The sequence below is a fragment of the Taeniopygia guttata genome, chromosome 6, assembly GCF_048771995.1.
Source record: "Taeniopygia guttata chromosome 6, bTaeGut7.mat, whole genome shotgun sequence".
Lineage (NCBI taxonomy): Eukaryota > Metazoa > Chordata > Aves > Passeriformes > Estrildidae > Taeniopygia > Taeniopygia guttata.
Genome location: NC_133031.1, coordinates 33,156,927 through 33,180,845, shown reverse-complemented (window position 1 = coordinate 33,180,845; position 23,919 = coordinate 33,156,927). Strand labels below are relative to the sequence as shown.

At 43.7% G+C, this 23,919-nt stretch overlaps 1 protein-coding gene across 1 annotated transcript; it reads right to left on the bottom strand.

Moving 5' to 3' along the window:
* Positions 1–338: 338 nt before the first annotated feature.
* GPR26 (G protein-coupled receptor 26) lies at positions 339–17,314 on the bottom strand. The gene is made up of 3 exons (XM_002189725.5): positions 15,771–17,314; positions 10,513–10,626; positions 339–4,474 (listed from the first exon to the last, which is right to left on the bottom strand). The coding sequence occupies exons 1-3, from the start codon at positions 16,436–16,438 to the stop codon at positions 4,243–4,245; spliced, it is 1,014 nt and encodes a 337-aa protein (XP_002189761.2). The 5' UTR covers positions 16,439–17,314; the 3' UTR covers positions 339–4,242.
* Between the last annotated feature and the right edge of the window lie 6,605 nt (positions 17,315–23,919).

Below are 23,919 nucleotides of genomic sequence, written 5' to 3'. Positions count from 1 at the left end.
TCCAAAGTGTTATTCCAGCGATATTCACTGCACACATAAAAATTAATAGGACAAGATATTCAGAAACTTCATTTAGGATTAAGAGAGGTGAGGGAGCTTTGAAACCTTAGGTATGTAGGTCCTGAAAAATTCCCATTCTGCAAGTGACCTAAACCTCTTGGACTTTATAAATTAGACTCCCTGGTCATTCAAACTGTTTGAGCAGTTCCCATAAAAACCATCTGAAGACCATGAGAGTCTTCCCAAACCCAGAAAGATCCTCTTGTGGCAGCTGCGCTGCTCCTGCAGCCTCAGCCCAATCCACGGCACAGCTACAGGGCTTTGACAGGATTTTCACCTTTTTCTCTGGAATGAGTGAAGGTCTGAGAGACTTGGAGAAGTGGAAACAGGGCATGGGAAAAGCTCACTGCAGCCAAGGAGTCCCAAACCATTGCAGCAAAGCCAGTTTGGACTTCCCAGCCCCCATTCACATCCATTCCTGCCTCACTTTTGGAACCTCTAAAGATGTTCTGATACAGCTGGTTTTCGAAGCTTAGTCTAAAATGGCTAAAACTAAATGTTTTTTGGAAATAATGACTAAAATTTCCATTTTTTTTTCTTTTTGAAGTTTAGCCTAAAATGTCTTCTCAAAGTTATTTTTTAGAAAAAAAATCCTTTCCAGAAGATTTTACTGTTGACCTGAAGCAGATCAAGATCATTACCTAGATGCATTGGCAAAACTGAGAGGGTAAATCACTGCCAGAGGCAGGGATGTGGATTTTGGGGGCTTTTTGAGGTTCCTTCCAATCTCAGCTGGTCTGGGATGATGTGATATGTGTGGCTACAGCTGCAGCAGTCTTCAGGCTCCATAAGGATTTGTCTGAAGTGTTTTTAATCTCTAGGTTTGTATGTTTTTGGTTTTGTTGGGTTTTTTTTCAGACATAAAGAAAGCTCTAAAAAGTCTGATTTGGGGCTACTGAAAAGAGGTTTTTAGGGTCATCTACTCCAAGTGTAAGAACAGGGATAGAACTGAATTAGTTATGTGGCTGCCTGACATTGGGAGTGAGCATTTGCACATCAGAGGAACTCCCTAAATCCTGTTTACATCCTTCCATTTGTAAACACCATAAAAACAGGGCCCTACACATAGAGAAGAAATCTATAAACCCTGGATAAAATCATCTAATGGACCCAATCCTCAGGTGAAACCACCATTATTTTGATTTATGTCAAGAGAGGGCCTGGTACTTAATAACTGTTCAACAAACCCTTATTAATCTCTCATTGTTTTGCCAATTGCAATTACCCAGATCTTCACATACAAAGTGGCTCAAGAGCACAACAGAAACCAGGATCACAGCTCACAGTCAGGCCTCTGAAATGGTGTAAAAACCGTTCAAATGAACAAAGGAGAAAGCTCAGAATCCACAAAACAACGTGGTGGACTACATTTTCTTAATCATCTGCCAGTGCTCTGCCTGCCAAATTCACAAGAGATGAAGGAAATGTTAATTGAACATGCGTGTGAGGAGTAGATATTGCATATGGGTCACAGATACAACAAACAGAAATCTGCATATTGCCTAAGCAGCTGCCCAGATTTTGCACATGCAGCTCCAGACTTTGGGCACAGGTTGCAGCCAAACTTGACAAATTTTTCAAAAAATATTTAAGCAACAAATGGAAATTCCCCAACCCCCCCCTTGCACACACGTGTGTTAGACAAGAGAACAGCTCTGCTTCATGAGCAGACATCATAAATACTGTGCATTACATTTACCAGCATGATTTTAGCTCACTCTAGTAAGTCAGAGTGTTATATAGTACATATAATACTCAGCAGACAGATAAGTTACTCATATCTACATTCAGCACTGAGACACACATTTTAGAAAATTTTACCAGTTGCCTATAAGAATTCAGCTGAAAATCTAGCACTTAACAAGCCACAGTATCATATTTTGAGTCTCCTATAAAATGTCATCAGGAAATGTTGGGGTGGTGTTTTTATTTCGTGTACTGAGGCAGTTTGTCAAGCATCAGCATTTACAACTCCTGCTTGCTTCAGATGGTCAAAATATGACAGAGAGCTGATGCAAGGAAGGGGAAATTATATATATTCTCTGTTATAAGATTAATTAGGGAAGAAAGGCACCATGAAAGAGAGACAAATTTTTAAACACATACAAGGGGAGAGATTTATTGCTCATGGTGGGATATAAATCAATCAGTGACTGACTGTGATACACAAGCATAATGAGACAAGTCCAGTGCTGTATTCTCCATCTTTCACTAGACATCCTAAACGGATTATGCTTTTTTCTCCTGGGAAATTAGCTTACTAAAAATTGAAATTGAAGGTTTAAATGTTTCTGGAGCTGCCCTTATTGACATACAAACCTCCCATTGGCTTTGGCATCAGCTCCATGTGTAAGTTTACAACAGCTGTGGCCTTTCCTGGTGCAATTTAAGTCAAACATGCTCAATATGGAGCTTTTTATCTTTTTAAACTCAATAATATTCAACTTTCTAACATCCTGTATTCTAATACAATCCAATCATCAATATGTCTTGAATTTCCTAAGAAACAAGTATTGAATTGGGTGTTTTTGTCTATTGCACCTGAGAAAATTATGTTAAGCCTAAGAAGCAAAATTATTAAGATGAGGTAGACTATTTAACCTGGCTAAGGGCTCGTTTGAATGCAGTGTTGTAAAAGCTTTCTTAAATTCTGTGGCTATAATGATGTGTGGATTTTATTGTAATTATGGTATTTTTTATAATTGAAATTAAGATTTAAGCTGAAAATTTTAATTTACATGGTAGCTGATAATGTTCAGATAATAACTGAGGTACTACCCCACATTCACTGACTTTGGGATGAAGCCCCTCATGGAGTCCCCAGGCTGGGCTTTGAATCAGAGGCCAGAAAATTCAACAGTGGACTTTTTTCTTGCAACATACCAAGCCCTTCTCTTGCATGGGAGAAGGTGGCAAGTAAAAAGTAATCCCACATTTTTTACAAGTTGAGGCCTTATTTCCTCAGAATGGCATTGACAGCTGGGATGTGAGCAGGGATGGATGGCAGTACAGCCAGTTGTGCCAGCTGTTATTGAAGCTGCCATTGCATTCATGAAGCCTAATTAACCAAGCCTGTTTTAAAATCTGGGCAGGCATCTGAGTGCATGGTAAATGTTAATAATGTTCCTATGCAGAACTACAATCCAGAGCTATAAAGATTTGTACTGACACCTCCAGAGATTTGCACATTCAGATGTGGATTCAGATTATTGGCTCCACTTTCATGGTGGAGAGGGGGGGAGGCCTATTATTTGTGCTCCACTTGCTTTGGAAATTATACTTGAAACTCAGATTTAGGCTCATCTTTCCTTTAAGTGGGAAAAAACCACATGATTAATAACTCCTCAGAAAAAGAGATTTGTTATTTTCCCTCCTGGGCACAGGGCCCAGATCTGCAGCTTTGGGCAAAATCCAGCTATTCAAGAGCTCAGATATATGGAAGGTAGGCAGGAGGCATCCTGACCTTTCCACCCTGTCTACCATTTGTATTTCCCTGAAATTTAATGGGGAGAATATTAGTGGGATTCTATGTAAATAACTTTAAAAATTTAGAGAAGACATGGCTGAATCCAGCACACTCCAAAAGTAGTTTTTCTCTTCCTTCAATTCTACGTGATTCTTCCTAAAATATATATCAGAAAAGGCTGAACTGCATTGGGCACTGGATGAATATTTAGACTGGGTTTTTTTTAAGCTTTTCCCATTAAGATATTTTCTACAAACAACCTTCTCAAGCCACGAGGATGGGGTCGTTTTTGTAGAGCCACATTGGCAGCTACATCAGAAGGAGCTTTACCTGCAGCCAACAGCAAACACAGCACAAATATCCTTGTGCAGCTTTTCAGAATAATCTTCCACCAGCAGCAGATTGCTCCCCATTACCTTCATGAATCCCTCTGCTGAGGACTGTTTTTTTATCTCTAAATGCAGCTGCTGATGGAAATCAATGGGAGATTTGTATTTGTGGAGCCTGCAGGACCACGGATCAATAGCGCTCTTCCAGTCGGAGGGAGGAGGTCCAGAGCAGCCTGGATGTTACCTGGGCTGCTGGAGGGACACAGTCTGGACTTCACCCTGCCCACAGCCGCCTCCCAAAACCTGGACAGCTGAGGAGAGCTACTAGGGGTGGGCCAGTTGCTGTTGTTTCCCAAATATCACTTGGCAGGTCCCATACCAGGCTCCTCATTCGTTCAGCTGCGGAGGGTTCCGGGTGTGCGACTCGCCCGCCAGCGCCGAGGAGTTGATGGAGCTTCTCTTGAGGATCTTGTTTATGATGTCCTTCCACGTCTTCTTGTACTGGTGCCGTAGCAAAGAGTACACAAAAGGGTCTGAAACAGCTTTGCTGTAAGCTAAGCACTTGGAAATGATCCCCCAGTGGGAGCTGATGTGGACCACAGAGGATAATTCAACAAGTCTGGGGAGAGAGGGAGGGTGAAAGAGTCAACATTAAAAATTACATTAACCCACCCCACACCCTCAAATTATTGTTGGGCAATTGCAACAAAACTAAAGAAAAGAAAGCCCTACTCATGAAAATGTGTATATTGTCCTTCTCTTAAAAATTTTAAAGGCTGCAAATGTAAACTTGAGGCCTGTTTGCCAAAGTGCCATTGCTTGGTCTCAGGGGAATAAAATTCCTCTTCTGTGAGCAACCTAAAAACCCAGCATCAGTCAGAACTCGTGGTTCTGGGTCCCCTCTAGACCTGAATCACCTCACCAGGGCTACCCAGCTCTTTTGGCCAGTCCAGCTCCTGGAGAGAGCTCAATGCCTTTGAACAGTTTGAGTTGTAGGAGCACACACGGAAAATTCATCGCTGAGAGATGACGTATCGTACCTTGAATTTAAAAACTGGCCAGTTCAAAGGGCAAGGATTCACATTTGCAACAAATTTAGCAAGACAAAACTTTTAAATCATTAGGGGAGGGGGAGAGGAAAGAGCTTAATATACTGTTCATACCTACACTAGCCCAGATAGTTCACTGTGCACTGAGAGCATTTTTGACAGGGAAATATTGATAACTCCCCACGCCTTTGAGCAGCATCAAAGGGCAGCTCTGTTCAATATGGCTCTGTAGCTGTTAGAAACTATTGATTTTACAGAGGTCAAAGAGCCACGTGTGCTGTTACAGAACCCCACGTGGCAGGTCAGGTCTTTGCTGGACCTGCCTGCAGCAGCAGGTGTTAAATCTTTAGGAAAATACTTCAGTTGTTCACGTTTCTCCAGACAAAGCAGCACTTCCAAAGAACATTCTGAAGGGTGGCTCCTGCAGCAGCAATGACAATAAGGTTGGTACTTTGAGCAGTTTGGAGATAAGGATTATTTTTCCTCAGTCATTCCATTTCATAACCTTTCACTACAATGTATTATTTAAAATAATGCTGGCAGATGTCACAGTCCAGTCAATGTGAGGGACATTTCAGGTGACCAGGGATTGTCACATGAAAATATTTGGGAATTGTTTGTGCCACTCCACTGGTGTTGCTTGGCTCAGCAGCTCTGAAGCCTCAAAGAACCTTAATCTGTCCCATTTCTCTCTCATCTCAACTAAATGAATGTTCTTTCAACCTCTCCTGGTAATTCATGGTCTTTATATTTCCTACAAAGATGAGAACTGAGACATAATTTTCATTTGCTCAAGTTTCCAGGTGGTCTCATCTGGTGTATTCTCTCTTTAATAAAATGCAACTTAAGGCATCCACGTTAACGTGTTCTAAAATGAGAATTGACAATTTGGAAATTAATCATATACTGAGTCATATTTGCTTTGTAATCTACCATGAGCCATCCTTGTTGTTCTCCACTTCATTTATTCAATGCCTACTTCATGTTTTGAATTTCACCACGTTGAATCTCATTTGGATGATTTATTTTTACTGAGTGCTTTACAGATGTGAATTTGATTACGTTTAATTAAATTCAGCGGATGGCTTGAATAACCAAAATATGACAAATTTGTGTCTGAGGCTCTGTCAGTCACTTCTATGAGACATTAACTATCTCCATTTAAAGCACATCAAGCAGACACTTCAGGGTTGCAAGCTTAGACTTGCTAATTTTACCTTCATTGACTGATCAAATGAAAAGCCTACACTTTTATTAACAAGATCTTAAATATTTTCCTTGCGTTCTGTAAGCTTCCTTGACATTTACACATTTTTCAATTCTCATGTATTATTTTTTATAGTAAATTACATTTGCTGTTATCAAGCAGCAAACACAGAAATGTAGCCAAACCCTGAGCTATGCATTTCCATTTCATGTACAAATAAATGTCAGCCTTTCAAGGCACATCACAGAATTTATTGCCTTTGAAAGGTTTTGTTTCTCATTTGTGAGGGAAATTGTATGCACAGCTTCCATTTTCATGAAAAGTTTCAGCCTAAAAGAAGACATTTTCAGTGAAGGAACATTAATATTTCAGTGCTACCTGTAAATTAAATTTTACAGTATCAACTACATAATTCCCTGCATTGCTTTCATAAGCCTCTCTTCTACTGTCTGGTCTTCAAAATCTTTTTATTTCAAAGCTTTAAGCTCTTTTGCTGTGATATATTGTTCATATTTTAGAAACTTACAACTCTGTAGAGTGTGTCATTTCACATGGCTATCCAATTATTTTATTTCCCCTTCAGTAAACAAACAAGAATGCCATGCTGAAGAGTGTGACCTTGATCTCTACACACATAATGCACACTGGAAATACTTTATTTACATGTGCATTTAATCACTACACTAAAATATTTTACTGAACATGTGCCCACTCAGCTGGGATGCTGAAGAACACAAATTGCAGAATTTTGCTTTGTGTGTGCCCAAGCAGGATCTGCATATGCAGAGGGCAAACAACAGTTCAAAACCAGGGTTTGCTTACCCCCTATCCCCCAGAGATGATACAACAGAATTTTAGTCATCTTCTGCCCGTTTCACCATCTTCCTCTGTAACCTGAGGGCTTGGGATTATGAACTTCTGTCTGCTATTACTTCAGGATTTTTAATTTAAGGCAAATTTCCTCACACATTGACAGCATTTATTAATTTACATGAGCAGAGTTCTGTATTACAGTATGAAATGCCTGGAGTTGGAAATGAAATTTAGAAACTTGCATGGCTTATCTTCATTTTTCTTACGAAAAAGTTCCTTGGAGGAAAAGAGGTTTGGAACAAGTATATTTAATTGCATAATGATAAAGATAGCAAAGGAAGAAATGTGTACCAGCACATTATTTTACAAAACAGAAAACAAGCTATGCCTAGAAATATATAATGGGGGGATTACACCTGTCATGCTGGTAAAGTGGAAACACTGGATCAAAGACAATCAGATTCTGATATGCTATTTAAGGTCATCTCCTGAACTAATTAGAAGGGTGTTTTCTTGATAAATGAAGTGCCTAATCTGATTTTTACCCCAGTGTGATCTGAAAAACTCTGGTTTACCCAGAGAAGCATTTATGTGCCTGGGGTTATGAGCACAACTCCTTCACTTGTTCAAGGAATATTTTTAGTGTGGAAACAGGAAGATGTTATAATGAAACCTTGTGATTTGCTGCTGTCAGCCCCCAGTTCAGGGAGTACTTAAAAGCATGTTTAATTGAAGTATATTGCTGATTAGGAGAGGCTGAGCAAGGCAGTCCTGACTCCTGTCCACGGCTCGCACTGTGATTGATCGTGTCCCTCTTGAGCATGCAAAGCACTGGATGTAGTCCAGAAATTACACACAATTCCACACTTGCTCACACAATGAAAATCCAATTCTCCCAATCCCCTGGGTGTCTGGATGCTCAGCCCTGTGTGTGAGGCTCAGGGCAGGTAGGGATGAGTGTCCTGGAGCGCCCAATCCTGCACATGTCCAGCAAGGGCTCTCGGGGAGGGAATTCCCCTTCAGCCTGCTGTTCAGTTGTGGGAATTGGAAAAACAGAAACTCCCACAGACACTGAAGGGTTTGATCTGCAGCCTTAGAAAAAGCTTAGATTGATGTAAAAGTACAATACACAGATATTAGGCAGAAAAATCATAAACTTGTATTTCTATAGTTGTAGGTGAGAAAATGCCTTAAGTGAGAAACTGTGTGGGTGAGATGGTGAAGGGTTTCTAATGTAAGTGTGGGGTTGTTTGGAACAAGCTGAGAGTTTAGAAGTTTTAAGAGAAGCAGATGTGTGCTGTGAGTTAGAAGCCCATTAAAGTATCCAGAGTGCAGCAGAAGTGAGTAAAGGTGATGGGTTAGAAAAGCAAAATAAACCCCGTGGCAACTGTCATTGGGTTAGACAGTTCTGCATCACCTTATAACAAAGAACTTGTGACTGCTCTTGAGCTATGGCCAAATGCCTGCTCCTCTAAAATCTCAGGGACTCTGAGATTGATATTTATCTGAGCAATAAATAACTCTTAGCTTGAAAATAGTCCCATCCCTTCATTTCTAGCAGTGACAATGATATGCAGTGATCTTTTTACTCATGTCAGAGTTGAAAAGACCAGGAATGTGGGAGACTTCACCCCTCCTGACACGTCTGACCAGCTCCCACCCTACCCCAAAGCATCCTCATGCATCCAGGTCCCTGCATTTCCCCCTCCTCACCATCACCCTCTGTGGAGAAGCTGCTCCTCAGCAGGAGAACATTGAAGTGATCCTTGTACAGACTAAAGGGAGGAGGCTCAGGATTTTTCTACCCCCTCTTCTGTATTTTGAGGCTACTGGGACACAAACTGGGATGCCATGGAGTGAAGAGGAGGTGGGGAGGTGGTGCCTGAGCGCTGAGATGCCTTTGCAGGAGCACAGAAATACTCCTGACAGCTCTGCTTAGAGCACTCAGTGTCACTCAGGATGAGCTGCCACCTATTCTGTGACTGGGAGGATTTTTAGTAAGTTCAGAGACCTAACATGAAATGAAAATTAACCATTTGCAAAAAGACAAGTACTTTAATATCTTTCAGCTTGAGAATTAAGGCTAAATGTCCTTAATTACAAGTCGTTTCATACTATTTAAGTGCATGGCTTGCAGTGGTGTCTTGTGGCCATGAAGTGACAATGAAGGTAATTCTAGTAAATTACTTTAATTTTCTATTTCTGTGAATTCAGGGTATTGCACTGAATTGGAAAAGCTCACAGTTGGCCAAGTGTTCAATTATATTGACTCTTAATCCAGATTTTTCAATGATTTTTTTCAAGTTGGATCTGAGTTTGAATGAGGTCAGCTCCACTAATTTCTACTTAACAGTATTGGAATAGGAGATACTTTAATTCCTTTTTTCTTTCTCTGTTGTGCATAGCAGCATCTCAGTTTTTCCAAAATCTTATGAAAAAGAATGCAAGTTGTAAATTTCCTTTAACAGCCAGATAACCTTTTTTCTGGAAGTACTCACTTTCTAACACTTTTTATTTCACAGGAGTAATTTAGTGTTTCCCACAGAAGCCATTTCCAAAGATAAGCTGGAAAGATATCTACCATAAATCATGTGAAGATTTTTCAGTTATGAACCAGCACAGCTTTGATATTTGATATTTATGACTAATAAACCCTACCCAATCAGACAAAACTGTTTAAGTCTGTGGATTCTGTTCTCACCTCAGCTGAATCTTGTTGACCAAATTTTTACAGTCTGAGCTATTCAGGCAAGATTTTCCCTGGACATCAACCCCTGGACTGGGAAGTCAATCAGAGCAGTAGGTGACAAAAAAAAAAAAAAAAGATAAAAAAAATGTCTGTGATGCCTTGTGAAGGCTGTCCTAGAGCAGAGGCTGGACAGAGTTACAGAATAAAGCAGGGATTTATTAAAGGATCTCCTCCATGGATCCACCTTGGGCAGCACCAGAGCCCAGCCAGGGCTGCACCCAAATGAACCAAAATGGTCACAAAATGCACGAGCGCTCCAGGGGGCTCTCCCTGGGATCAGTTCTGCTCCATTGGCACCTTGGAGTTCATTGTCCCATTCCAGCTTTAGCCCAGGCAGTCCCACCCTGCTTGTTTTTCTCTCTCCAGCCCATGGGGTTTGTGCTCCTGGATGAGATTTGGATCATTTGTCCTTGGTGCCCAGCTGGAGAAGGAATTGTTTTGTCTCCCTGCTCTGTGCTGAGCTCACCACCCCCTGATATAAAGCTCAGACCCACACACTAAAGCAGCAGAGAATCTGAAAAATAGAAAAGCCAAAACCTGAGGCATCACCTGCAAATCCTTATGGACTGACTTCCTAAATCCCTCCCATGCAAGCAGCACATTGACTGGGCTGAGTGAGCAGCATCTGCCCCTCAGACTGCATCAGGACTGAGAGGAGAAGCACTGGGACATTTTACATCATTTGTTAGCTCTGTAATTGCAACTTCCATTACAGGAGTGGAAACAGCGCGTCGGATTTCCCCAGGAGACCTCAATCCTGTCCTGGCTCAGAGTGCCCTACTTCCCTGGGCCAGGAGTGCATCTCAGCAGCCTTTTCCAGGATGGAGGTTCCCACTTACCTTGTGATTACATAAGGTGCAAAGCAAAGTATGAAAGTACCAATGAAGGTACTTATTTTCTTGGTCGCCCGCTGCCTCCGTCTCCTCTGCTCCTCCAGACAACGCTCCCGCACGCTGTGTGACATCCAACACAAAGCAGAGCATCAGTCACCAACAACACCAGTAACAATTCCCAATGGCTTCACCATGGAATGATGGAGAAAAATCTGTTTTAATTGTGTAAACCGATAACAGGCGCACTGCCTTCAAATGGGACAAAACCAAATATTAATGAATTCTCTGTTCGTCTTACCCTCCACAAAGTTCCTGGTTGTATGTTTGTATCCACACACCCCCATTATGGCAATTGATCTATAGAAAAATTGGTGGAATTTGTCCCTGAATTCAGTTTGCAGCTCCTTCTTGAACTACTGTAAGCTGTATTCGCAGGTAAAATACTCAAAGATTTGGAATATATCCTGTTTGAATCAAAAATGCAGGGAATTCTCAGAACTTTGGGCTTGTAAGCCAAAGCTTAGAACACAGGATTTGATCTGAGACCTTGGAAAAGGCTTCCAAACTTAGGTGCTAGAAGTGAGAATGTGGATTTGTAGTTTAAAGCAGAGACATATTAAGTTAAAAAGAGGAAAGTTCTGAGTTTTAGAGTTTAGGATATAATAAATAAAGTAGTTACAGAGGTAAACAAGGAGATTAAAATGCAGTACTGTAGGTTTGTGTGTCATAACATGATTGGCTAAGAAAGCTGACTCTGTAGCACAGGGCCATAAGACAAAATATTTAAGGATTGGGTCAAAAACATAAATATCCCTTTTGGCAGTGTTTAATTGGTCAATAACTCCTTAAAAGGTCTTGTAACTGAGGGTCTTGGGACCTCCTGAACCATGCAGTGAAGATGTGAGCCTAACTCACCCTTCCTATGTCAAAGATAAGAAAATAAACCTCATCATCAAAAGCAGTTCAGAGGTCCTGTCTCTAACTCATTCAAAATTTCTTCAAAAATCCCCATATATCCAGAGTGGGATAGGCAACATGCTTCTTCCCTAGACACAGGAATTCCAACACCACTGCCTTGGAGAGGAGAAATGTCCCAGCAAGATACCCAAAAAACCCAACAAAATCATAACGGGAAAAAGAACACTGTGAACCTCCAGCCCAACATGGGAGCTCTCACTGTCCCAGAGCTGTGAGCTGTGTGGCCATAAACCTCCCACCAGATCTGCAGGGCTGAATGCTCCCCAAAGCTGGAATTGTTTCATAAATCCACAGTCTGGGATATCCTCATTCCTCACCTCAAACCAGCCCTGTTTCTAACTAAACAATTGCAAATCAGTCGCACTTTGGTTTCTTTCCTACCGATGGTATTTTGGGACAGGAGCTTTTCCTTTGAGTTTTCTGTTGGTGGTCTCAGCAGCCCACCAGAAGTTCTGAATCTCCTCAGGGTGCCAGTAGGGCTGAGACTTTGCTTTCAGTGCAAAAAAAAATCCCTGAAATCAGCACATTGGCTTGTGAAAACAGTGATTAATGTGAAAGCTCACTCCTCCTCTGCCTGTTTGAGGGACTCCTGTGCTCCCTGTGGTTTCTGAGGGAAGTGGGTGAGCTCCTGTCCACTCCAGGCTGGTGGATTGGGCAGCACTGGTATCTCCCACAGTGCCAGAACTGCCTGTACCTCAGTAAATCCCTTTGGAAAGGGCACAGCAAAGCCAGACTGGCATCCTGAACCCGTCTCTGTGCACATGGCAGAGTTGCTGACTCCTTGCACAGATCCCACAGTGACACAGTCACTTCTCAGGCAAACTGAATGGGCTGGCCCATGTCCTGCACTTATATATATATATTTATAGATTATTTTTTTTTTAAACCAAATTGTTTGGCATTGGTCTTTCCATTTTTGTTGTAAATTTTTAATTGATGACTCACTCTCCAGCTCCACTCTCACAGCTCTGAGGCTCATGGCCATACCCTTACATTATTTACTTCATCTGTAAATGTTTTATCAACACCCAAACACATGTTGTGTCCTGAGGATCTCACTGTGTTTCAGTGATCTCTGTGGCAAGGAGTTCCTTTGCTTGTGTTAAAGAAAAAGTGTTTCTTTTGTTCCATCCTAAATTTGGTCTTACATTGCCAGGTTCAGAGCAGCTAACACGACGTGATGAAATATATACTGGAAGAAAAGTTTGTTCTCATAACAAATTTTCTTTCTCTTAAAGAATATGACACATTTAAAGGTGTTACGTGTTCTATATGTGGATTATTTGCAGCTAGAAATGACAGCTGAGAAGGGAAAAAAAATCCACCTTTTCAAGGGAACCTGTGCGCTTTCAAATCTACAAGAGCTGGGGAACTTGGAGTATTTTTATGTGCAGAAAAATTATCTGAGAGTTTCATGAGCTTTGTTTAAGACCCATGTTCTTAAATTCAGAATATCCTAAATGCAATGGCAATACAGGAAAGTGAATTTCCAAAACAGGTTCAATTAAGGTGCTGTTAGGGAGGAGAGGGTGGTGTAATTTTTGTCTCTGTTTCCCCAGTTACATCTTTTCCTTTCTGGCACATGCAAAGCTGTCTCTTGCTCCTGGAGCTCACCCATTACTGTCCTGGTAGACTTAAACCCATTTCTTTTATTCAGCCCTTCCAGATGTATCCAATAAATACCAGATTACAGAGGAAGGTATTTTATCTCACTCCTTCATGTAGACCATGTACACAGATGAATATTTTGGTTTTGCACACACTGTCATGCACTAAGATAAGACACATGAGAGTTCTAGCAGTGACATCAGTAATAGAACAGGATTATTGGCTAAGCTTTTGTTTAAAGATTTTAATATCCTGGGAAATCTGAGCTATATCCCTTTGAAGGTTTGGTATTTTAAACAAAGTTTATGGGATATTGGACCTTAAGATGTGTGGAGCTGGGTACACCAAAAAGATACTACAGATAATTTAAATTAAGAAATACATGGGTTAAGCACTAAAGTGAAGTTTTGCCCAATACTCAAAATATTTTGGTCTTAAGAACAAAGAAAAAGCTGGATCCACTAAAAAAGCCTCAGCTAACTTGAAATTCCCCATGCCCTAAACACTCACACGTATTTGCAGGGTATTTGGAGGTTTCCTTTGTGCTTGTCCTGGATGATCTTCAGGAGATCACTCGTGTCTTTCTAAGTCACAGGTAATAAAGCCATGTGTCACAACTCCTGTCACCAGACCCCCCTGCGGGTGGATTCTGAGTCATGGGAAGCAGAAAATTGTCTGTACACATTTCCCAGTGTTGAAACTGCAAAGAGCCAGAGGAGTAGTCTAAAGTGGGATTGCAAACTTTGTTCTCCCATTTGGACTCCCCCAGCAGCCACAGCTGTGCTGTCAGGTACCACAGTGCACCCAGAAATTGCCTGTTACACAATGCAAATGATGCCTTTGTTCTGTCAGAGACTCCTGAGCATCTCTGACTCTGCCGGCAGAGCTGCAGCCCCTGTGCAGCTCTCACAGGTGACCTGAGATCTGCCCCTTTCAGCAGCAGGAACTGTCACTGGTTAGAGCAGGGGTCAAATCAGTTCTGTTGTGTAGAAAATAAACTAAAACTCCGTAGAGAGAGGCACCAGAATCACCTGGTGCCAGAGGTGAAGGCAGTGGTGCAGGTTGCTCACAGCAAAGTGCCTGCACAGCTCTGTCTCCCTGAAGAGAGGAAGCATCATTCCCACAGCCCCACTGAATCCACCCCGCGGAGAGAGCATCACAAAATGCACAAACGCCCCCAAATCAACCTCAACCACAAAAAATGCAGGGGAGGAGAAGCAACACTGAGATTTTTGCCCTTTTACTAAACTTTGCTGTGCAGTCCAGGCATACTTTTAGCATTAGGCAAAATGAACGGGGTTTCAAACAGCACTGGTGGGTTTATGGCACTTTCCTGGGAGTAACCAGCACATCTCCTCATGCTGCAGGAACTAAGGCAGTCGAGGCACAGTTCATCAGGCAGACAGCACGTAGGGCAGGAGGGTGTTTTTTTCCTCTGTGTGACTTGGTGATAAAGGGAAGATTTATCCCTGCATTTCTCAAGAACGGCAACAAGACTTGCCCAAAGTTCTGCTCTGCATTCTTGGTCAAGAGACAGCTCAAACAGCTTAACAGGAGAATTCTCTCCCTCTGAGCAAATGTTTCTGTCCCTCTAAAATGTGCTGCCCTGCCCTGATCCTTCCAGACTTATTTGTCTCAGCCTCAGGCATCCCCCCCACACCATGACCTGTGTTTGAGGACAGCCACATGTGCTCGGAGCCCTGCAGCTCTGCTCCGGGCTGCCTGCAGATGGAGAGGCTGGTGGAGCAAAGGGGAGCAGGGATGGTCAGATGGGATGTGTGCCGTGGGACTGCCCTCTCTCTCTGTTCTCTGCTCTCTCTGCTCTCCTCTCTTCCAGCCAGATTTCCTCCCGGTATCACACACCAAGCCTGCATCCCTTCCAGATCTATACATCGATTATTCATGCAAGATTTATGGCTTATGCATAATTCCTGGTGTGACTTCTGCACACATTCCTCTCCCTCTTTGGCTCTTTCCTTCCAGCCCACAATCCTGCCTGTCCCTGGGGACTTTTCTCCTCTTGTCTCGAGGCACAAGGGACTTGCCTAAAATCTCCCATTTGAAATGAGCTTTATACATCCCTTGTTTGTCACATTAGCACTGCTACTGAATTCTCTCTCACTTAAGGTTTAAGTACAGGCATTCGAGCACATGAATTTTGCAGATGTAATTCCCTTAAGGACTCTGCATTCAGGAATGATAAAGTTACAGAGAGCACAGCAATGGGGAAACTACTGGGAAAAGGAGCAGCAGGCAGCGCTCAGCTTCCCTTCCAAACTCCAAGGGACATGTGCAGCCTCCTCCCTCTCAGGGATCCAGCAACGGGTTTTGGGCTGACAGTGCCCAAAATATGCAAAGCTATGGACCACTAAATCCACCTTCAGAGACAAAGGGCAGCGATCGGATCACTGTCTCAAAGGGAAGTACATGCTTGGCCAAAACTGCCTGTTCATTTGCTCTCCCTCCCAAAACGAGTCCTTAAGCCTAACAAAAATTAAGTTCAGCAATCAGAGAATTAAACACAAGTGAAAAGAACCGTGCAGAGCAGAAACAGGCTGAGAGGCTATTTGCTTCCTCCCCCTCCCCATCTCCTGCTGTGAGACAGATTAGTCTCTATCTACTGAGCCCCCTCCTCACTTCTTCTGCCAGGAACAGCTGCTGAACTCACAGAACCTTACCTGGGATGGATGTCCACAAGCAGCACCAGGGTCTGCATAGTGATCACGTCGATGCGCTTACAGTGGAACCGTGCCACCTTCAGCACTTTGAGATATGTGAAACACAGCACTACCAGGGAGAGGAGGAAGCTGAGGGCGTGAAAGACCCCAGTGAAAATCACAAACTGTGTCCTATCCTCTGGTCTCTTGTTGTAGAGCGTGCAGGAGGCGTAGAGGTGATGGAAACCCAGCCAGGAGAGAGAAGCTGCCACTATGGGGAACGACGCCGAGTGCAACCACGTGTAGCTCAGAATGAGAGCGGCGTCTCGGTACCTCATTTTGGAGTGGTAACTTAGAGGGAAGACCACAGCAATCCACCTGTCAATGCTCAAAGCTGCCATGCTCAGCATGGAGTTGGTGGTGAGGAAAGTCTCCAGGAAGCCCACAACGTGGCAGACCTGATCTCCTCCCGGCTGACTTTTGTAAATGATCCCAGCCAAGGTCAGGGGCATGCTCGAGACGGCCATCAACAGGTTGCAGAAGGTGAGGTTGAGGATGAACAATCCCGGGACCTGCTTGCGGATGTCGGCGCTGTACAGGAAGCACATCAGCACCAGCACGTTGGCCAGCAGGGCCACGAGCATCAGCACCACCACCACGAAAGCCAGGAGCAGCTCCCAGATGCTCATGGTGCGTCCAGTCACAGCAGGGACATCTCCGAAACTGCGCCGCGCCGGCACCGGGGGACCATGGTGCGAGGTGCCCCCGCCTCGCCCTCCTCCCCAGCCTGCTCGCTCCCCTGCATGCCCTCCGTATTTTTAGAGGAGCTGCAGCTTTCTCCTCCAACCTCCCCCTCCTCGCTGCTCCTTTCCACGTCAACGCTTCCCGAGACGTGCACAAAAGCACTGGGAATGCCCATCAAACTGCAAGGAGGGATTAAAAAATATCAGCAGGACTGAACCACTGTCTGCCGTCGGTCCATTCGGAGGAGAGTGTGTTATTCTGAGAAGCTGCTCTCCTGAGATCCCCAATTATCAGCCCCAAGCTTGCGAGCAATCCACCGAGTGAACTGTGCTCTCTTTCTCCCTTGCTTTCTGCCTCTCTCTCCCTCTCTGTCTTTCTCTCTCTCCCCTCCCCTCTCCTCCAACCCTCACTCCCTTCCAGGCTGAATGTAACCTGCTTTTTATGATCACAGATAAAAACCCCATTAATGGATTAAAGCATGCACACTGCTGGTGATTCGCAAACGTGATTATGTCATCCCTGCTCCACAACCCCTCCCCTTCTCCCTGCGACCGTGACTAGACTTTCCTCAAGAGAAATCCCATGCTTGCATTTAATTGATTTAGCCATTAATTTGCAAACAAGCCTTGTAACTGAATTCCTGCACTCCAGCGTGCTCCCTACATTTCGGTGCATCACTTGCAGTGCTGCTGCTTGCTCTCAGCCAGGGCAGGGGCTTTCTTTTCTTTCATTAGCTCTGCTTAAAGAGATGGGGAAATGGATATTTTCTGCTACTTCTCTGAAGCTGTCATTAGGCTACGGGAATGATTTTACTGCTTGGGTTCAGCACTTTGCAGTTCGTTGTATTCCGAACATCATGTGGAGGAGGAAACTGATTGCTTCCCGTCCTTTAAAAGCAGGGAAATCAAAGCCCAGATGCCAGAGCCACATGCCCAAGGTCACAGAGCAGGTGAGGGGCAGAGGCAGCATCGTGCTGCAGGTACCTTTATTCCCTCAGCCTTTCTCCTCTCCAGGAGTTTCTCCTTCCTCCCAATCAAAGCCTCCCTCCCTGTGAGGGTGAGCACCCTGCGAGATCAAAACTAAAAAGCAGCTTGGCAAAGGAAATAGGAATGAGTGACTTGCACAAAATTAGGCATCAAAATTAAGTTTGTTTTAAAGGACGGAGCAGGAGTTGATTTCTCATTGCTTTTCCCGTCTCTTTAAATCAGTTTTAACTGGGCAGGCTGAGAGTTTGTGAGCAATCAGGACAGCTTTCTGATCGAGGCATCCAGGCTTTAATCCCTGCACAATAAAAAGGCAAAAGATACCCCGCAGCACAGGTTTTTGGGGCTCAGTAAGTGCCTCTGCACGTGTGGGAGAGCTCGATGCTCGATGCTCAGGCAGTTTTCCCTCGGAGCCCTCCAGAGCCGTGCATCTCCTCCAACAGCAGCTGCTCCCTGCAGCTCAGGAGCAGAGCTGGCACCCTGCTCGCTGCCAGAGCTTGGCACGTTGGAGAAAAAAGCCTCTTTCACTTCAGTTTTGGTTTGTTTTGTTTTCAAAAGCCAGGCTTTCAAGGGCTGGAAGGAGCAGCTCAAGATCTGTCCCTCAGCCCTGTTTCCAGAGCACGACTCCTCATGCTGAGGGGGTGAGGAGAGACCTACAGCGTTTGTCTCCTGTCCAAAGTCAGTGAAGTGGTGGACTGACCACCCCTGGGAGTGCTCAAAAACCTGTGGATGTGGCATTTGGTGACGTGGCTTAGTGGTGAACGTGGTGGAGGTGTTGGGTTGGTGTCTGGACTTAATGATCGAAGAGGGATTTTCCAACCTTAGTGATTCTATGAGAAAATCCTAAAGGTGTCCCTTTCTTTAAATACAAGGGGTTGTTACCCTCTTAGAAGAGGTGGACTGATGAAATGAGGGAGAAGATGAAGGCTTTGCTGCTGCTTCACAGCACCACAACCTCAGCAAGTTTCCTCCTTGGGTAGGAAGCAGCAGCCTTGCTGAGAGGGGTCTCCTGGCATCCACAGCCTGAGCTCCAAGGGACACTCAGGGACAGCTTAAAACCTTCAAGCTCAGCAGGCAAAGGCAGCTGCAGGATCACAGGAAGGTGCTGTGTGAGCTGGGAGTCACCGTGAAGAAAAATATGGGAAAATTTGCTAGGAAGAACCGGGGTTAAAAAATGGAAAATTTTGATGATATGTTTATGAAAGGCAGGAACTCTGTGACAATGGTAAAGGGGAAACTCACCTCCTGGTGGCATCAAGGGGATTCCTGGCTCTTCTTTCCACACTCAGCCTCCTCCTGGGCTCAGATGAACCCTGCAAGACCCCCATCTGCACAAGGACAGGGGAATTCAGGCTTTTCCCCTGCCTCCAGTGCACGAGGCTGTGGGTTTATCGGGGTGGTTTCGTGCTGTTATCCCTTCAGTGAGCTGTGGTGCCTCCAGGATTGGAAAGCTCTGCTCCTCAGTAATTCCCTGCTGTGACAGGGGTCTGGCATCAGTGTCAAGCCTGGTGAACAGTGGGGGAGGAAATTCATGCCCGGAGAAAAAGGATTAGGGATGACAGTTGGGAAAAGAGGATTCTCCCGAAAGATAGATGTGAAATAATGGGAGGCAGAAGGAGAGAGTTCAGTGATGCTGTGATGGAATATGGAAGTCAGATTTGGGGGAAAATCTACAGTCAAGGGGAAAGCCTTTGTAGATAGGAGGAAGCTGAAGTTTTTTCTCAGTGACTAATTTGAGTGTCAGCATGTATTTTGTATTCTGAAGGCCCAAATGATTTACATAACTAATTCCCCTGTTGCTAATCCCTGCAGCAGGGGGTTTGCTGAACACTTCTGGGTTTATTTATTTTGTGTACCTATGGGAGCACGATGGAACCATGGAATGGCTTCATTTTATACAGATCAGGAGGAAGGAATCTGCTGGGCATCTGTTGAGGGTTAACTCCAGCTGGCAACTGAGCACTGCTGTCACTCCCCTTTTCCCAGGGGCTGGAATCCTGGGATAGAACTGTGGGATAGAATCAGAGAGTCATTTGGGTTAGAACAAAGTCATTTGGATTGGAACAGAGTAATTTGGGTTGGAGCAGAGTCATTTGGGTTAGAAGAGAGTAATTTGAGTTAGAACAGAGTCCAAGACCATCGAGGCCAGGGGAGCTCTTTAGGGTTAACTTTGATCTCTCCTCAGCCCGTACTATGCAAACCCTTGGCAGGGTTGCTTGTGGAGACAGAAGCCACAGGTCTGTCTCTCTTTAGGGTGTCAGAGGTGACCTTTACACCTCCTCTGTCACCTTTCCTGACCAAAAATTAATTTACTTCAGCCCCTACTGTCCCCAGCCCCAGATAATGAGCATCACCCAGTGGCTTCTTGCCTGGCTCCTTCCTCTCCAGCAGGTTCTGTGTGTGGCACACTGGCACTAACTAGGAGTTCCTGGCCAGCCAGATGGCTTCTCATGGGCCACCCCTCTGGGGATGTGGGGAGAGAAGCTCTCCAGTGCTTCACCTCAGAGCCCTGGAGCTGAGAGTGCCAGGGCAGCTCCTCAGCTGCTCCCCAGAGCCCTCCTGGTGAATTATCCACGCCCGGGCTGCTGCTTTGCTCCATGGAATTAAAGAAACATCAGGCACGTGGCTGGTGCTCCTGGCACTCCTGCCTGCTGGACGGGTTTTTAAGGACTCTTAGGGCAGCTGAGGAAATCAAATCAAGCCAGGAAGAGCAGAAAGCCATGGGAAGCTTTGAGTCAGGGAGGATTGTGGTTGGATGTGTGTGTAGGTGGATGGCAGAACTCTCTCCTTCCCTGAGCTCCTTTGGAGCCAGGTGAGAGCTTCCTTCCTTCCTGGGGACCAATTAGGGGATGAGCAAGCCCAGTGACTTGGGCCCTCTGTGTTATTCTGGAAAATGCAGGATTTTAAATGACATATTCCAGCAGGGGCTCTGGTTCACAATTCATATTTTAGAATCACTCCCTATCAGCACCATCAGTGATGCAGATATTGAGTCACACTTCATCTTCATATGGAGCTCTGTAAGAACAGCATTCTTTTAAAGGAGGGAGTGTGTGGATGTACCTGCTTTATTTGGTTTACCTCAAAGACAAAAAGGGGGGCTCAAAATAGAGCTTGGGCATTAGAGTTTAATTGCACTGCCATTTCTCACCCCAGGAAATATTTATTAACAAAAAATAATTAGCTACACTTCAATGCTTTTAGAGATATAAGGGACTTCTAGTTTGGTTTTCTGGTTTTGTTTTTTTTTTGTTCTCAACCTATTTTTACTCCTCGCCTCTTGCTTAATGCTAATGAATAAAAGAGTAACTAATGGGAAAATTAACATCTTCAAGGGATGTTGAAAAACTCCAATTAAACAAACAAAATTCTATCCTATTTAAATGGAATTAAATTAGTAAATCCATAATATCGCATCCTGTACAATTATTCAGCAAACACCAACACCCTTTCTGTTTCAAACTTTTCTGGAAAGAATGATTTCCAGCCTTCAGGAACCATTGAAATACTATCTTAGAAACATAATAATAAAAATATAATAATTCTAAATGGAATCTGAGAGCGGTTTGGGTTGGAAAGGAGGTTAAAAATCATCCAGTGCCACCCCTGCCATGGGCAGGGACACCTTCCACTGTCCCAGGCTGCTCCAAGCCCTGTCCAGCCTGGCCTTGGACACTTCCAGAGATCCAGGGGCAGCCACAGCTTCTCTGGGCAGCCTGTGCCGGATTCCCATCTCTGTTTCTCTCTAGAATGCTTTTTGCAGCAGGTGAAAGAGAATTGGCTTTGCAATCAGAGCTGTCTTGTGAATTGATGCAGCAGCCTGAGCTTTGCTTTGCCTTGGGAAGTTTGTTCTTGTTCAGGAGACCTGGAAAGGGCTTGAAGAGATTTAGAGACACGTATCCAAGTGGGAAGGTGATGGAACTGGAAGGTTTTTATTCAGGGAACGGAATTAAGCTTGGGTAACCTCTCATTACGTCACCTGTGATGTGCTGTCACTCTGGGATTTAAACTGTCCTGGGCAAAGCACTGGATATTTGAAATGCAGTGGAAGGAAAACAGTTGCTAATTTAAAGACCCCCAAATATTTTTGGCTGTCTGAAGACAGGTAAAGCAAATTATTTCCCATTTTTTTAGGAGAGAACACAGGACTGGATTTGCTAGCTGTTACATTTTATATTGGTCCTATACGTGATATAAGTGACACCTGTCAAATCTACACTGCTCTAGATAGAACTTGTTCGCTTTACCCTGTACTCCTTCAAAATGTCAGAGCAGAAATCACTTTTGTCACACTTGCTCTTTTTAGATGTGTGGTATTTCAATTTCCTCTTGTTTTAAACTGGGCTGGCTCCTTCTCACTCAGCAAAGATGAAAATAGAGGTTTGAACAGAAGGCTTTCAAAATGATACGTCGATGTCAGTGCCTGCTTCTATATAAAAAGTCATACATGAGCATGCACCCTTGTAAACTTCCATTTAGCAATTAGCTAAGTGTTTTATTTCTCATCATTTCCTCTACTATAACAATTTATTGTGGATATTCCTTTCTAACCACTTCTTTGCATGACATGTCCATTATTAATCCTGTTCTCTTGTGATTGCAATATTTGATTTTTGCATCTTGGTTGCTTTGGGGTTTGGTTTGTTCAGGGTTTTTTTTGGTTTGTTTTTTTTTTTTTTTAACTGAACAGAATAGCATTTCTGCTTTTTCTAATAAGTTCTGCAGGGGAGGAGGTTATGATACATATGGGGATGATCTAACCAAATATGTCTCTTTTATTAACGAGGATATTTGGATCTTCGCCGCAGGCTGGGCAGAAGAGTTTGGGTTCAAAAATACATTTAATTTCCATGAGCATATGTATTTTTTGCAGAGCTTGGTTTAGCTTTGCCTCTCTTACTCTGCTGGGATTTTGGACTTCGGGGCTCAACTCCTTGTGTGTCACCTGCAAATTCTGCCCAACTAATTTAAATGTGATGGCAAACTTATTAATGTTATTCTAGCTCAGGGAATGAGACATGCAATTCATTCTCTCAGGGACTAAAAAACTCATGGCAAAGCAGTCTATGAAAGGCCTATGTTATGTCCCTGTAACAGCTCTTTTGGGGTTGTGATTCCCTCGGATCTGTGATATATTGACAAGGTTTTATGAGGCTTTTTTCACTGGCAGCTTTTCTAAAAGTCCAGTAGGTTTAAGGACTTTGAAATTCTAATTTTAATTATTGATTTAACTGGCTTACTGTGGTAATGAAGAAATTATGCAATCCCTTCAATAAACTCACCAGTCCTTTAAAAATACATAAGTTATTTCCAGGCCATAGTATGGGAAGCATTATTAATGAGGTGTGGCCTGCCCTTGCCATCAGTTTGGCTTTTTCATTTTGAAATGTTATTAGTGTAAAAGGGTTTTTGTTAGAACCTGTAAATCTCAAACAATATTTTACAAGCAAAATAGAATCATAGAATGATTTGGGCTGGAAGGGACCTTAAAGATCATCTCATTCCACTCCCTGCCATCACAGGGACAACTTCCACTGTCCCAGGGTCCTCCAAGCCCCTGTGTCCAGCCTGGCCTTGGACAATTGCAGGGATCCAGGGGCAGCCACAGCTTCTGTGAGTAAATGGAGGGCAAAAGGAGGTGAATATTCACCACATTTGGTTCCTATATTAATGCAAAGCAATCCTGTGTCCATCAGCCCTCACCAGGAGGTTCTGAGTCTGCCACTGGAAATCACCAGAAATGCAGCTGTACTGGCATTCCCTTGTAATCCAGGAAGATCACAAGGATCAGTGGCTGCTCTTTGAAAAGAGCTTGTCTTCTTGTATCAAACTATTAAGATGGCAATAAACTGGAAGAGCAAATCCTGAGATCTTTTATTGACACCAAACAGGACTTTAGCTCTAGGATATCCCATTTGTAGCCCCACCAGTTGCTTTCTACAGCAAACATGAAATGACCTTCATTTTATGTCAGGTCATGTGTGATGGCTCTCCTTGGTCCTGGAGCAGAACACATTCCATAAAAAACACAAATGCAAAATTGGTGAGTTTTGTTAAATCCCATAAAGGTTAATATTGTTCTTTCATTTAGTAGCTCAACCCAAAGAGTTCTGAGGTCTGGTTTCAGGAGTTTCATTCTTTGACGTGATGCAGCTGCTGCAGTGTTTGTGTTCAGGAGCTCAGCAGCATCCCTCATCTCTCTACTAGAGGAGAACACAGGGATAAAACTTCTCTAAAATAGTCACAGCCTTTGAGTCAACTCTAACTCTGCCTTGTCACCTCCTTTAATTTTTTTTTTTCCAATGCAGTAAATGTTTTAAATAACTCAAACAATGAAATAGGAAATATTGGCCACTCCCATGCCGGTTACCTGGAATGAAAGAAAAGCCAGACAGAGACAGAACCAGCCTGGTGTCCCAGCTCAGCAAGATCCTGATGGAAAA

Bases quoted from the DNA above. Each gene is read 5' to 3' on its own strand.
- GPR26 (XM_002189725.5), bottom strand. From the start codon at position 16,438: ATGAGCATCTGGGAGCTGCTCCTGGCTTTCGTGGTGGTGGTGCTGATG. The intron at 10,627-15,770 runs GTAAGGTTCTGT...GATGTCACACAG, and splicing joins CTTGTGGACATCCATCCCAG to CGTGCGGGAGCGTTGTCTGG. The intron at 4,475-10,512 runs GTAAGTGGGAAC...CTCTCTCCCCAG, and splicing joins GCACCTTATGTAATCACAAG to ACTTGTTGAATTATCCTCTG.